Below are 14,515 nucleotides of genomic sequence, written 5' to 3' on the forward strand. Positions count from 1 at the left end.
CCATGGCTGCACTTTACTGAAAATTGTCTTCTGCTGTGTCTCTGCATTTTCTCCAAACTCACTGCTGGATAGCTGAAATATTTTATGGAAGTGGTACACTAGGTTAATATTGAATTATATAAAGAGAGCCTGCATCATAATTTCATGGGGCATTGGGCTTTTTAACCCTATTGTCATGCACTGGGTAGCAGGTTTGACTTGAACAACTTTTTGAGCTAAGTACAGTGTTGACAGTAAAAACAAAGCTTGTTTTGTGAGAGACAAATACCTCTAGATGGCCTTCTTCTTTATCTAATCAGTGTTTGTTTTGAATCTTGCTTCATCACAGTAGCATTTTGGGTGACAGTATGGTACAGTCAGTGAGTGTTGCCGGTGTCTGCCATAGCGAAACGATTACACCTATGCATATGAACCCTTGGAGGGAAAAACAGAGACTTGACACAAGTGAAAGTGGAGACAGGAGAAACAGGAGAAAGAAGTATCAGCCCCAGCTGTGTCTGGTCTCTACTTTCCTCGTCACTCTGACTTTGTCTTGGCAACCAATAAGGAAAGGGCCCACTGCGTCTCCATGGTAACCTCTTCCCTATTCAAGCAACGATAGAGAGGATAAAGTGGCAGGAAACAGAACACATTTTGGCCTAAGGCAAAACGTTTTTCTTAAGTTTTGTTGAGTATAATGCATTTAATTTCCCTTCTTTGACAATTCTTTAAAAAAAAAAAGTTGGATTATGAGTTATGAGAGGCTTGTTTAATTTTGAGAAACTACAAATAGACTTCAGACGGAGCACAATAGTTTACTTTTTACTTTGTGCTTCAGTTATATTTATTGGTGGCTGCAATATATAACTCACAAACACTGAACTTTCTAAGATTGTCTTGTTTTCTCTTTTGCGAGAATGTACAGAAAACATAAATAACATTTATCACATCATATTCCAAAAAGATTAAAAACATTGTAATTGCAGAAGTTGAATTTCATGTTCTTTATTTTAATCTCACTTTTTAAAGCTTTTCACATCAAAAGCTTGCTCTGCTTTCTTTGAATTATTATAATGCAAGCTGGCTGTCAGTCGCATGCAGGTTGAATGTCTGATACGTGTTAATCTGCCAGTGTTCTATCACAGAGTTATGATGTAGGTGTCTCGCTGCAGTGATGGATATCAGCCACATCACTAAAGTATTTGATACAATCAAAGCTACTTTGCGCTGTTGTGAAAGATTGCCAGTGGCAGTGATACTGGATATGTTTGTTGTTATTCATCCATGCCATTGTGGCAAGCTTTTGTGCTGCCAGCGGTGAGCAAGTACTTACCAACAGGCTCCACATTAGCAAGAAATACCTCATTTGAGTCTGCATCCTGTTGGCTGCCAGACACTTAAAGAGACTCATGGAGATTTTTGGGAGAGATTGCCTAAAAGTACAACAGTGTTTCCTATCCTGTGCCCTGTGGGCTACATGAATTAGTTAATGGATTGGACAAAATGCTACGGTGAATGCTTTCCTTTCCTGTATCTGCTGGAGTTATATAAGGCTGCTCTGTGCACAGTTGATTTAGGCCATCTGAGCGCTGGGAGAGAATGACAGTGAGGGTGGGGTGGATGGAGGGACTGTGTGTGTGGGGTCCTCGTTTAACCTTGGCACATGACTGATTAATCCAAGTGTAATTTGCATATAAGGTCATCTAATTTTGTAAAGCACAGTGTTGATTAGAGATGGAGTTGGTACATAATGTGGCCCTTTTTTGAGAATGGTAGGCTTCTGAGGCATAAGGAAACAATGGTGCCAATTATTAAAGCAGCTTAAACTTTCAGCGGTTACTAGGCACCAGTTTTATTTATGCTGAATTAAATTACATGGTTGCTGGGGTATCAAATCTTGAACTTGTTATAGTATTTTCCATTGCTTCAGAACCTCAATGTGACTTAGATTCACTGATGTGTCTTGAGCCATTTGTACATAATCAGGTTTACCATTAGAATCTTGTACAGTTTATGCTTAGGAAAAAGTGATCTAACTATTTATTAGTTAGAAAAATAATCTGATATGCATAGATATATTTAAAAAGTGACACTTTTACAAACGCAGAGTATATTGCTCTTTGTACGATTTTTGAGCAGTAAATGTATAAATATTATATCCACTGATAGCTTCCAGGCTTTAAATACTGTACATTGTCCATACACAGTCTAAAACGTAAAGTTAGGCTTTTATTAAAATATATATATACTGGGAAATAAAAAGTTTCTATATGGAAACTGAGATTTAGCTGCTTCTGCTGCTCAGTGGTTGTTCTTGTTCATTCCTCCATGTGTTAGGTTCATTTTTAGAAGCAGTTCTTTCTTGCAAGGCTACCGTGGGAGGAAGAGGACGAGGAGAAGGAGGAGGAACATAGTGGAGGAGATGCACACAGGGTGTCAAGTATTTTTAGCTTTCCCCTTGTACTGCTATGAGTAAAGAACAAGGGCAGGTTGTACATCTATAGCTCGTGGAAGGGCATGGGCCAGAGGAACTTTAGGGGTGACGGCTGTGATACAGGGGTGCATCATCGTAATGTCTTTACTGTACAGGAGCAAGGTGATGCACCCATAGTTAGCCCTAGTATTTATTATAGCCTTTTTATGTTATGATTTCATTATGTTGCATCTACAGTTTTATTACCTGTTTTATTACCTGTCTGCTGGCTAAATTATGACCCCCCGTGCTTCGTTTAAGTCAGGCATAGTAAAATATGGTCATTGTCCACCTCAACTGCATCTGTACCCTGTACTGGTAAATTTATAGTTGAAGATATATTTAGGCAATACTTCATGCTTATCTCAGTCATACCCCTGATGCATTACTTTCATCATTGACCCCTTTTAGGCATTCTACCAGATATGGTCACAGGACAGGCAATATGTTAAAATTTGATTGAAATATACAGGATCTCTTTGTTGCTTTGCCCATGCAGTCCAGCAAAATCAACATTGATTCAAGCCTTTTGATATTTGGTAGGGTAAATCCGGAAACTGGTTGAAGGGTTATTTCTGTGTTTGCAGAAGTTGTCATAGCTGACAATAATAAGGTAACACTGTGAAAGTGACCTATGGTATTTCAGGCAGTCCCGAGGCTAATGTTTTCCACTTGTATTTTTAAAGGGTCTTGCTCCGTCATTATAAGGGAAACCCTACTTATGACTCCCTCCCAAAGTCTTCTGGGATTTTCCAGATCTTGTGGTGCTTTCTAAAACATGGCTGAATTTAAAGTAGAGCCACCATGGTGGTCTTTTGAAAAAGCCTCTGTGAGTCAACCCTCCTTCCCTTAGTATTCTGCTCTGCGTTTGACTGCAAAGCCCAGCTGTTGTTTTGTCCTGAGGATGACTTGTCTAGTAATGCCACAGATTGTTGTTTAGCATGCTTTTTGAGATGTACCATTATACACCTCATGATGCATGATCCTGGCACAGCTGGCAATATTTGCAACAGGCTACAGAGGCAGTGGTGGAAAGAAAAACAAAACCCATCACAACTCAACATGTCCTCCTGTAGCTATTGCTGGCTTCAATTAGTCGAAACAGGAACAGAAACATTGGAGGTTGCTTTGAGATAAGCGCTGTGCATTGGCGTGTGCCGCTGTTGCGTCACTGCCTAGAGGGGGCCAGAGACTGTATTTTTAGCCGGGAATGAGCATATTCTCTGAACAAACGTCAAGCACTCTGCTTGCGTATGCTTGGATTATTGTGACTGAGCTATTTTTAAGCTGTGTGTGAGAGTGCTTTTTTCTGGGTCAAGCGTGGTGCCAGTACTCTCTGGAGGCTGCTGGTGGATTGAGCAATACAGGTTCTATACTGTGCATAGCATCTGCATCAGTCTCAGAGGAGAGAATCAGAGAGACACTGTTATAAATGATCAGGAGTAAGGCTTTTTAAGGTTAGCATTGTATCTGGGATAGGGATGTTAAAGACATGAACACATAAAAACAGCTAATTTAGAAAGCCTTATTAATTTATACTTTATCATTAAAGGAGAAAATTTGCTTAATAATCCTAAACCATGGCCACTGTGCTTAAATGTATATTGTGATTTGTTTAAGATTTTCTAAAGTTGGAGGAGCTCAAGCTGGGGTTTGTCCATCTTTGGGTGATGTGAGGCAAAGTGGCATAAATAATGAAAAAACAGCCTGTTACAAAAGGTAATATTTGTTTGATTACCTTCATAACAAATGTTTCCAGGTATTGGTGCAACACAGATGGTCCCATCTTACAGAAACTAACTTGTAAAGCTGCTCCAAAAAGAAAATGATTAATTCTGACTTATGGGATGATACTGTTTAAGTATTCATTTTAGTGTTTATTTTATTATTTCCTTATTTAAATCAGGATTATTCCTGATTTAAATCAGGGGGGGAAAATGTGTTTACATATTTAAAGGTAAAATTGTGGAAGATGTAATGAAATAAAAATCAAAATGTAGTAATCGTCTGAAATTCTGAAATTGTTTTGAATGCCTTCATCTCTTAAAACCTTTATGAAAGGTTCTAATGCGAACAGAGCTTTGTTTATGTTCCCATAAACATGGTGATGGGTTGCTTTGAGTATTTTAAGGAAAAACATGAAAACTTGCCAAACCTTCTGTAAAAATGATTTAATTTGTTAAATAATCATTCAATGGTTCTGTTATTTGTGAGTTCTCCCTCTTGAAAATCCAGCTTTCACCAGAAAAATTAATTGACAGTTGCCATGGGATGTGCTGTCAACCTTGTTCGATTATCTGTCTCAGTTTATTATATATAGATAATTAATGGATTGATAATGAAAAATAACTATTATTAGAAGTCTTAACCAACAGCAAAATTGCAATAATGCCAGGGAGTTGGCAACATAGCTCGCATTCATCAGTATAATTAGAAATCTCTGTACAGTATCACTACCTCAGGCTCCAGATGCTGCACAGAGCAAGGCTGCAGCCGTACAGCTACACGCTGTCAAGCTGCCTGTTGCTTTTAATGCCTCTGTTTGTCATCTCTTTCTGCATGCCTGGGGTCACTTCCTTTTAGTGGGTTGGCCATTGGTGACTGGAATTTATCACTACATAGTGGTCTGACTCCAGGAGATAATAGGACTGTGAAAGGATTTGTTTTACAATTTCACACTGGAAGACGAACTGTACAGCCAGTACATATAATAATCACTAATCAATACAAAATTCTCATAAGTTAGAATCTTAAGTTGTGCCATATGCAAATATTGAAGCCTTTAATCAACACTGTCAACAAGGTGATACACTGTGATTCCTCTCTAAAACTAAAACTAAACTAACTAAATTTCTAGAGACCTCTTGGGCTCTTGAGCTGCAGACGTTTCTGTGGGCTCATACAGCTAGCCTAGTTTCATCTCATCCCTTCCCAAGAGTGCAGTTATTTTCAGCAAAACATGGTGTTCTGCTCTGATTTTGCAAGTACATTGTTCCTCAGTGTAAACCAAGGATTCTGCATGAAAAATGTATACAACAAAATGTTTATGCGCTTTTAACCACAGTACAATCCACTGCATGGATAAGCTCCAGGTTGAGAAGACAGACAGTCTGCGTCTTTGTCCTAGTGAAGTTACAGCCAGCTAGGACAAAGATGCAGATCAAAGTGTACTTGGTGAGCTGTTGCAGGAGAAGGCAACCAGCAAGGGAAAGGCCAGGAGTGTTGGTAATACCAGAAGCCTTACCAAAGCTGGCCTTTGTTTCCTGGGTAAATGACGCAGTGGGAATATTAGTGTGATTAGAGTGAATGGTGAGGCTCCAGAACTATGTCCAGCTGCTGCTACAGGTCAGAAATTAGTGAATATTGTGGTTATGCAATGCTGTGTAGTCACATTTTCACAGCTGAGTGGAGGCAGTGCTGGAACGGGGGTGTTGTCCTCCCTCACAGATACTTTACTGTACATCACAGTCTGCTCAGAACCAGGACTGAGACTGTGTCCAATGTGTTTTTACCAGGTCTTTTTGAATGCAGACCTAATCATTTGCTTCATTTATCACTTTTGAGTATTTACCGTTTTGTGACTGATAACTGATAATTGTTTAGTTATCAGTTAGGCCTTTTACCACGGAAAAAAAAAAATTCTGGAGAGCACCCCAGGTAACGATCTATAATCATGCTGGTTTATTTAAACTAGATTTCTTTTTACACTGGGTTGGAGGCTGTACTGCTCAAGTACGTTCTCCTTGTACATTGTTTTTTTTGTACATTGCTATGATGAATATCCATGCCAAAGGAAGAATTGTTTACCAGTGGGATTACCTATTAAGCTCTCCAAAACCAAAACCAAATCAAGCAAAATAACACACCATATCCGAAAGGAGTTGGAAGAAGTTACAAAGACGATGGTGGACAGGAACCAGGCTTAGAGAAAAGAGGAGGAAATTTAAAGCATTTCTTTCAGGAATTCTGGAAATGTAAGGTGGTTAGCTAACAAAATGGAGAAGTTTGAAATTCTAACAAGGACAAAGAAAGAATAAACTGAATGCATTTCTATGTGTGTCACTGCGATATGGCTACTTATTTGGTACTAATACAGATACAGTCTGTGATGTTATTGGCTCAGTAATTGCTAGGCTACAAACACAACATTGTGATGCATTCATGACAATCTCTGGAGATTTCAACGTCTCCCTCTTAACATAAAAAAGAAGACCTTCAGGGAGGGAGGGGGGCTCTTTTTGAAGACAGCACAAAAAAGCTTGAAACAAACATTAAAGATTGCCAGGAGGAGCACAAGTTGGCACAAGCACAAGCAACGTTGGAAAGCAAACTTCTGTAGAACAACGTGAGGGATGTGTGGTCAGGAATGACACATTTCCACTCTTTTTACCCTGCAGCTCAGTCATGGACCTTAATGCAGCCTAATCTTACACATCAGGACACGTCCTCCCCCTCCAACCAGTCTGTCTCCAGAAGTCAAACGAAAAAGCAGATGAAGAGATTGAACTGGAACAAGGCTGCAGGTCCAAATGGTGTCAGCACCAGCAACATCTCATGACTGTGATTGGAGGGCAGCTTGTGAATCATGTTCTTTGAGGACAGGAGCGCCACAGGGGACTATACTCTTACCATTTCTCTTCAAAATTCACCCCAGTCTTCAATCCAATTCTAAGGTCCATCTGGAGAAATACTCATGACTCAGTTGTGGGGTGTATCAGTGATGAACAAAAAGCTGAGGACAGAGAACTAGACTGTCAATTTAGAGATGGTGCGGAAATAGTCCCCTCATATTTAACGTGAATAAAAGAGATTATTATGGATTTTAGGAGAAACAAGAGTAAACAAAGCACTTTTTCATCTTTGTAGAAGAGGTGATGGTAGTGGAGGAATACAAATACTTGGGAGTTCAGCTTTATTTTACATTTCATTTCATAACACCGCATTTGCAAGTTAGAGGATATGATATCTTTCTTAGGATTTAGTCTGATTTTGGGTTTATTGTTTCACGTTCATGGACTTGAGTAACTAGTTTTCATGTAAAAAAAGAACATATGTAGTAATTTATATTTGGATATGTATTTCTCTTAATTGTTGTTGATGCATATCACTCTTTTTGCATTCACTACTCCTAAGTTAATGTATCACCTTAGCTTGCACATGTGATATTTAACTTAGATAAACTCCCACTATGACTTGGTTCAGTGCTAAATAGTCATGGTATTGGTTTGTACTTTTTTTGGGCAGTATATAGCTGTTTTTCCTGTAGTGGTCAAAGCAAACTTGTGCAACTCATGCCACCCACACATTGTGTATGTGTAGCTAACACCTACCTCTATCTGCTCAGTGGTTTGAAAACAATGTTTTGTGTAACTCTAAGGCTGCTATTTGTTAAACCTCTACCATGCACAGGGCACTCTTAAAAAGTTATGTAATGGTCCCCACTCAACTGTAATCCCTCTTAGCTGAGTGAGCCCCCCATGTGACAGTGCTGGAGGTTTAGTAAAAACAGGGTGGTTGTTGGACTATCAGCAAGGAATGGGTGCACTACATAGACTCTGCCCCCTCTTCAGAGTGAGCAGTGGTGCGTGTATAAGAAGGGAATTTTATCCTGAGAAGTGCCTTATTTGGAGGTGCCATACTGGATCAAGACACAAATTCTAATGCTTCTCAATGCTACCAAGGCTTGGACCAGGAACTACATAGCCTTGAGTCTTCTTAATCTTTGTCCCTGGTCATGTAAGAACAAATTCTGCCAATTCAGACAGTAGTCTTTGTTTTGAGTTGATGGAGGATTTTTATTTTTTATTTTTTTTGCTGGTCTCACCTTTTAGTGATAGAGACACATTTGAAGAAACATTAGTTGTTTTCAGATGTGCATCATCAACAGCAATAGCATGTCTTGACACTAACAAATACTAATGATCAGTTGTTTACATATATTTACCTCCACCAAGTTGGAGGTTATGTTTCCAGCTGTGTGATTTAGATTTGGGGGGTGGTCCGGATCACCGCCTGGAACCAGGAAATTTTAAAGGATTCTTTAACATGGGGAGATAGGCATAATTTTGTCATTAGAGCTTCTAACGCATCAAAGAAATACTGAAAAAAAATTAAAAGATGACATTATTTGACCTGGATCATGTTGATATTCTGAATCTGGTGATCCAAAAAGATCAATATATAGGGAGTACTGGGTCAGGCTGTTGGGCCTTTCGGGGTTTTTCTCATGTGAGTGACCACATGGTTTGAAGGAGGTCTATGCTCTCTTAGTACTTCTAGTTTCAAATGCTTTATCAGCTGACATACCTAACCTTATTATTCTTCCTCTCCTCAACAGGAACCATCAATGCTGTCTTCAGCTGGGAATTTAACAAATCACATATAGGAGCACCCGGAGTCTCTCCTATTCCCTCTCCCCCTCCCTTCCCTCTGACCCTCCCTTCCCCATTCCCTTGTCAGTCTTTTCCCTAATCCCCTTTGCCCCTTCTCTGAGATTCACCATGCTCATCAAGGAGTACCGCATCCCCATGCCCATGAGTGTGGAGGAGTACCGCATTGCCCAGCTTTATATGATTCAGGTGAGGTAGCAGCACCGCATTCCTCACCAAAGTCTCACCCACACACACGACCAGAACTGAGAAAGTTATACAGAACCCAGGAGGCAGAAAAAAAGCAGTCAAAGAGACAATAAACTAACCCAAGGAATTTTTCATTAGGGGCTATCACAGCACACACAATTAGGAAATGATTGGTCACACGATGTGTGACGCTGGTGGGCTAAAAGAACAAAGAACACATTTATGATGATAGATTATCCAATTTAAACTCTGAAGCTGGCTGCTTAAAACGGTCATAAACAACACGTTCCTGTAGGAGAAGGGTGGGATAACCCTGCTATCAGTGTTCGCAAACTACACATGATTTGTCTATCAGATGGTTTTATCTGTCAAACCAGAACCTTAAATGGAGATGGAGGACCTGTGTTAGAACTTAAGGGCTTACAGCTGTGAGAAGGCTTTTATAAAGCTGTAGTTATACAATGTAACAACATATTTTCTCCTTATATGGCATATGTAGAAAAAAGGGGTTTAGTGGTAGAGCTGAGTGTATTATGAACAGGAAACTGCAGAGGATTGAAAGGAGTTACGGTAAAATTTCCATTTGTTTAGACATAAACAGTTATATTGAAAGTATTATACACATTGTGCAAATATTTGGGATTTCAGCTGTGAGGTTATGTAATGTGTATCTTAAGTGGCAGATTTACAGTTGTTGAAGGTTGCAGGCTCTTTGGATCAGTTTAGTGATTTTATGTCATGACAGTTGTGTCAACAAAAGAAGAAAAAATGAATAAATCAAAGTCTTTATTTGGTTATTTTATGGTTGTAGCGAACTTTCCCATACAGTCAGCACAAATCAAGGTATCAGTCATGGCATAAGTGTGATTTAACCTCAAATATACTGTGGTCAAATAATCCTGCATCCTTCAGGGAGACGTTCTGTTGGATAAGTTGAAGATTTTGAGCTTGCATCAAAAACCCCATCACACTTTTAAGCTGCAAAATTAAAAACTGATAGATCTCTCCTGCAGCTTTTACCTTTAAACAACATTTAAAATATTTCTGCTTACAGAGTTGTCTAAAGTTAATATTGACTGACCAACAGCAAAACTACCAAACAAGATACAGATTTATTGAACTCTGTTGCTTCAGATGGCATTACCAACCTTTAGCTATGCAATGCTTGTGTCATAGTTTTTAAAAGAAAATTTTCATATTAGTCGTAGTATCATCCATCACTACAAATAGTGTTTTTTCAGCTATGATTTAAATAATATTGGAAGAATACAAGTTTTTTAACGATTTAAAAATCTTTAAGTAAACTTTTTTTTTTTTTTAGGTCACTAAAGAATGTGTGACATTCCATGTCTGGAAAAAAAACAAACCTGAAAACTAAAAGCTAGACAATTTGAAGACATTTGGTTTAGTTGACTAACTTGTTGGTTCTGTTGTTTTTCTTCATGTGCACCCTGCGGTGTACCAAACAGACAGGTAATTCTGTTTAGCTGTAGTTAGTGGAGAGCATGACTCAGCGGACGTGCCCCAAAGCAAGAAGGCATTTCAAGCGAACACAAACTAGTCAGTTCCTTGCATGCAAATTCCTTTGTCAGCTTTGTTTTATTGGATAGTGCATAATGGAAAGTTATTAATTCTGTGAAACTTATAACTGCTTTAAAGTTTTAGCTTTTTTTGTTTTCATATAGATGTCTACAGAAAAAATATTGTGCAAAGAGGCATGATGTTTGTGCAAGTTGAAAAACAAAAGAATGATATATGAAAAAGTGGTTCACGTGTGGATTGTTAAGCTTGTAAACGAATCATGTGAGAAACTTGTACATTATTGACCCATAGTTACCTTTTCACTGACCTCACTGTCTCTACACAGCCTGATTGCTCAAAGGCTTCTGTCACTATAGCAACCATGACATCAGCAACATGCCAGTGGTCAGGTTTTGTACACGAGAGAGTGAATGAAAAGAGGAAATGGAGGATAAAAAGAGAAGCTGCGAGGGAGGGACAGTAAGAAATGGTAGAGGAGGTGGAAGGAATAGAGTGCGCATACCCTCATTTCATTGCTGTATGTTACCAGGGCAACTGCTGCATGTAGGCCTGCCTTACGGCGATCCAGTCCCAATGTAATCCTCAAAGATAAAGCTAGGGCCTTAGGACATCCTCCCCATGTCTGCACCTCAACAGGCAGTGCCCTACCCTGTTTCTCCTCTTTGTTCCTTTGCCCTTATGCCACCTTCTAATCTGATAGCTAATTGAAATTTTATTATCAGTATATGGGAACTTGTAGTAATATGCAAAATAAATAAATAAAAAAGATGCACAACCTCATGCATAAATAGCCCCATAGTTTTTCATCCATTTGCATAGATCCATCACATTTTGACTTAGGAGTTATTTGTGGAGTTAAATAAAAACCAGCACCCCTAACAGGAAGTATGTCTTCCAAAGTTGAAGGAAAAAGGAAAAACCCCAGGATGTGACTCTCATCCTGCCAGGGAAGTGGGATCTAAACATATGTATCAGGCCTTGATGAGGATGTGTATTTTGTAACCATCTATAGGTGGTTTAAAAAAGGTTGATAAGAAAGAGGGAACTATGTGGCAAAGAATTTATAGCAGGAATTAAGCACAGGTTTAATGCTAGCTCCTCCTTAAAACTTTTTCTTCATTTTTGTTCACAGACAGTTGCAATTTATTTCTGAATGCAAATGAGCCAGGTGATCCACATGAATTAAAATCATGCATTACTTTCAGGCCTTATTTTAGATGTCATTTGCCTTCTCACTTCCCCTCGGCCCGGCCATTGTTTTGTAATGTTTTTCTAGTGAATTGGAGAAAATCACTCCATTGCTCGAAGGAGGAGAAGAAAAAATGGACACTGCATTTGACGGACCATAGCCGCATGTCAGGAATTATGTTAAAGGGACAGTAGTCCAGTTGTGGGATAACATTTTATTTCATTTTTAGTAAATGGCTTTTTTTTAACTGATTGAATTTGGTTATGTACAAATACATTACTAGTACTAGTAATCTACAACCATGACATTTATATTCCTGTCTCTTGTACTGGCTGTCTATGGCCAGTTTGACTGCTGTAGTGTCTGTGCGGTGTTATTGGAGCTCTGTCTGAGTTGTTGAGAGCAGGGTGGGTGGCTAATGAATGATCTGTCAGAGGTAATGAGGTCCAGAGTGCTGGATGCCTCATGGCTTCCTCCTTCCAGCTACACTAATTCACTGGCATCAAATCTTCCCACTGGGCAAACTGGAGAAATTTATCTCCTTATTATCATCAAGCTGCACTTAATACTGTGTTCAGCTAACATAAATGTGAATTGACAGAACAACTACTGATATGAGAAACAGAAACTGTGAATACATCAATAATCTTTGATATTTATGAAAAGGAATGAAAATAAAAAACACTTGATTAATCCCAGGAGGGAAATTGTTATTTAAATAGTTTTATTCATTTATATTTTTAGTTTTTTATTAGAAACAATAATTAATTAGAAGAAGGTGTTGCCTTGTTCTGAAGGGGGATGGCTGTTAGAAATAACGATCTCTGGTATCTTTCTGTCTTGCATTGGACTTGATGAAGCCTCTCACTGAACACACTTTTGTTTTTTCACTGTGCTGTGTAGAAAATATGAAGAATCTACCATTATTTTCAGCGGCTTGTGCAGCATTCTTTCCCAGACAGTCAGCTCCAGCAGCTTTAAAGTTATAGCCAGCACAGAACCAGCCTTCTGATGCTGCTGCCCCAACAGATGGCTGCAAAGCTGATTGTACTTTCCACAACAGACTTCTAGAAGATATGCAACATATTGGTGTAGACAGTGAATGATCTTAGCTTCATTAAAGGTCTGTTCTATCCCTTCTTGTAGATGCTTCTGCATAGCATTTCCAGTCTAGTCTGTTATTTAGCTAAACTCCAAGGTACTTGTATTTCTCCTGTACCTCCACATCAGAGTATTTCTGCAGAGGACTCCGAACTGTATTGAAAGTCTGGGTGAACTATAGGTAAATATTATGGATGGCTAATGGTTGATTGTCTTGTGTAGATCTTCTCCTGTACAGTGACATGTGCAGGATGGCACCAACAGTGATTAAAAAGCAAAATTTCACCACCCTTTAGCTTTCTGCCAACTTTCTTATTGCGGTTTGCTTGCACCATCTTAAAGCAGTGTACAGACACATTTGAGTCTGGGATGTGTTCATGCAGCCATGTCTCGGTGAAGCACATAATACTGCCTTCCCTTTATTATTTTTGAGACCCTGTTAGCACCTCGAGCTTGTTAGCTAGCAATCTCATGTTACCCATCAGAACAGTTGGAATAAATGGTTTGAATCTCTACAGTTTTTTTTTCTCTGCTCTGTCTTGAATAAAAGTAGATTATATTTAAATATGAAACAGTACAGCCTGACCTACTACATTTTATTGCAACCATTCAAAGTGGAGATCCTTATGATCCTTTTAACAGTAGGGAGAGTTTCATTTGTGTGTATCTGTTTGTGTGTGTGTGTATGTGTGTTGTCAGCACTTGTACTATGTTCTGCTCACGAGTTCCTGTTTCACTGATTTTACAACAAACACAAACCTTCCTCATGCCATGCCTCACATTTTTGTCTTTGAACCTTGACTCACCTTTCTGTAACTTTGTGCAACTGCATCTGAAGACTCCACCCAACTTTCCTTCATCTGTGCAGCTGAAATGTAAATATGGGAAAGGTGCGGCTCCATGGGTTTTTTTTCTTCCTCATTTGAATTCAGAGCTGTCATGGCTTATAGGAAGCTATTAATTTTGCTGTATGTATGTTGTCTTGTGCTATCAGTTTGCATACTATTAACTGAGGCAGCCCATCTGTAATATTGAGTTAAACACCACATGGTCTATTGCGTTATATCTGTTTATTTGTTTCCACTTAAACATCCGTTTCAGATCGAAAGAAAATTAGTGTTCATGATATTCTGTTTAGTACATTCTATTTTTAGACCCTACTACTGACATTCAAACATGAACATAGTGTCTGCTCAGCTAGACTTATTTATCTATTCATTTTTTACAGAAAAAGAGCAGAGAAGAGAGCTGTGGTGAGGGTAGTGGGGTGGAGATCCTAGAGAATAAACCCTACACAGATGGACCCGGAGGGACGGGTCAGTACACCCACAAAGTCTACCACATTGGCATGCATATTCCTAGCTGGTTTCGATCCATTCTTCCCAAAGCTGCACTGAGAGTTGAAGAGGAATCTTGGAACGCCTACCCTTATACCCGCACTAGGTGAGCTTTCTTTGCTTTTGCAAAAACACTACCTTGACTGTCTTTTACAGCCAAAGTGGAAGCCTGCCTGCTAAAGCTGCACAAACTCACAATTTGGTATTTTAGTAATACGCATATGTGGCTAACAGTCTGCAGCTGGTAAGTGTACATGTTTTTAGAGGGGAAAAAAGCCACTCCTTATGTTGAAGATAATAAATCAGATGCTTATTA

At 39.0% G+C, this 14,515-nt stretch overlaps 1 protein-coding gene across 8 annotated transcripts in view; it reads left to right on the forward strand.

Moving 5' to 3' along the window:
• Positions 1-14,515, forward strand: part of LOC121648629 (membrane-associated phosphatidylinositol transfer protein 2-like) — a 41,724-nt gene that overhangs the window by 8,500 nt on the left and 18,709 nt on the right. For all 8 annotated transcript variants that reach the window (XM_041998859.1, XM_041998856.1, XM_041998861.1 and 5 more), the window contains exons 2-3: positions 8,790-9,030; positions 14,091-14,305. In XM_041998859.1, coding sequence (XP_041854793.1) covers positions 8,953-9,030; positions 14,091-14,305 — 293 coding nt within the window. In that variant the 5' untranslated portion in view covers positions 8,790-8,952. The remainder of the gene's footprint in view (positions 1-8,789; positions 9,031-14,090; positions 14,306-14,515) is intronic.

The sequence above is a fragment of the Melanotaenia boesemani genome, chromosome 11 (genome assembly GCF_017639745.1).
Source record: "Melanotaenia boesemani isolate fMelBoe1 chromosome 11, fMelBoe1.pri, whole genome shotgun sequence".
In the NCBI taxonomy this organism is placed as follows: Eukaryota; Metazoa; Chordata; class Actinopteri; order Atheriniformes; family Melanotaeniidae; genus Melanotaenia; species Melanotaenia boesemani.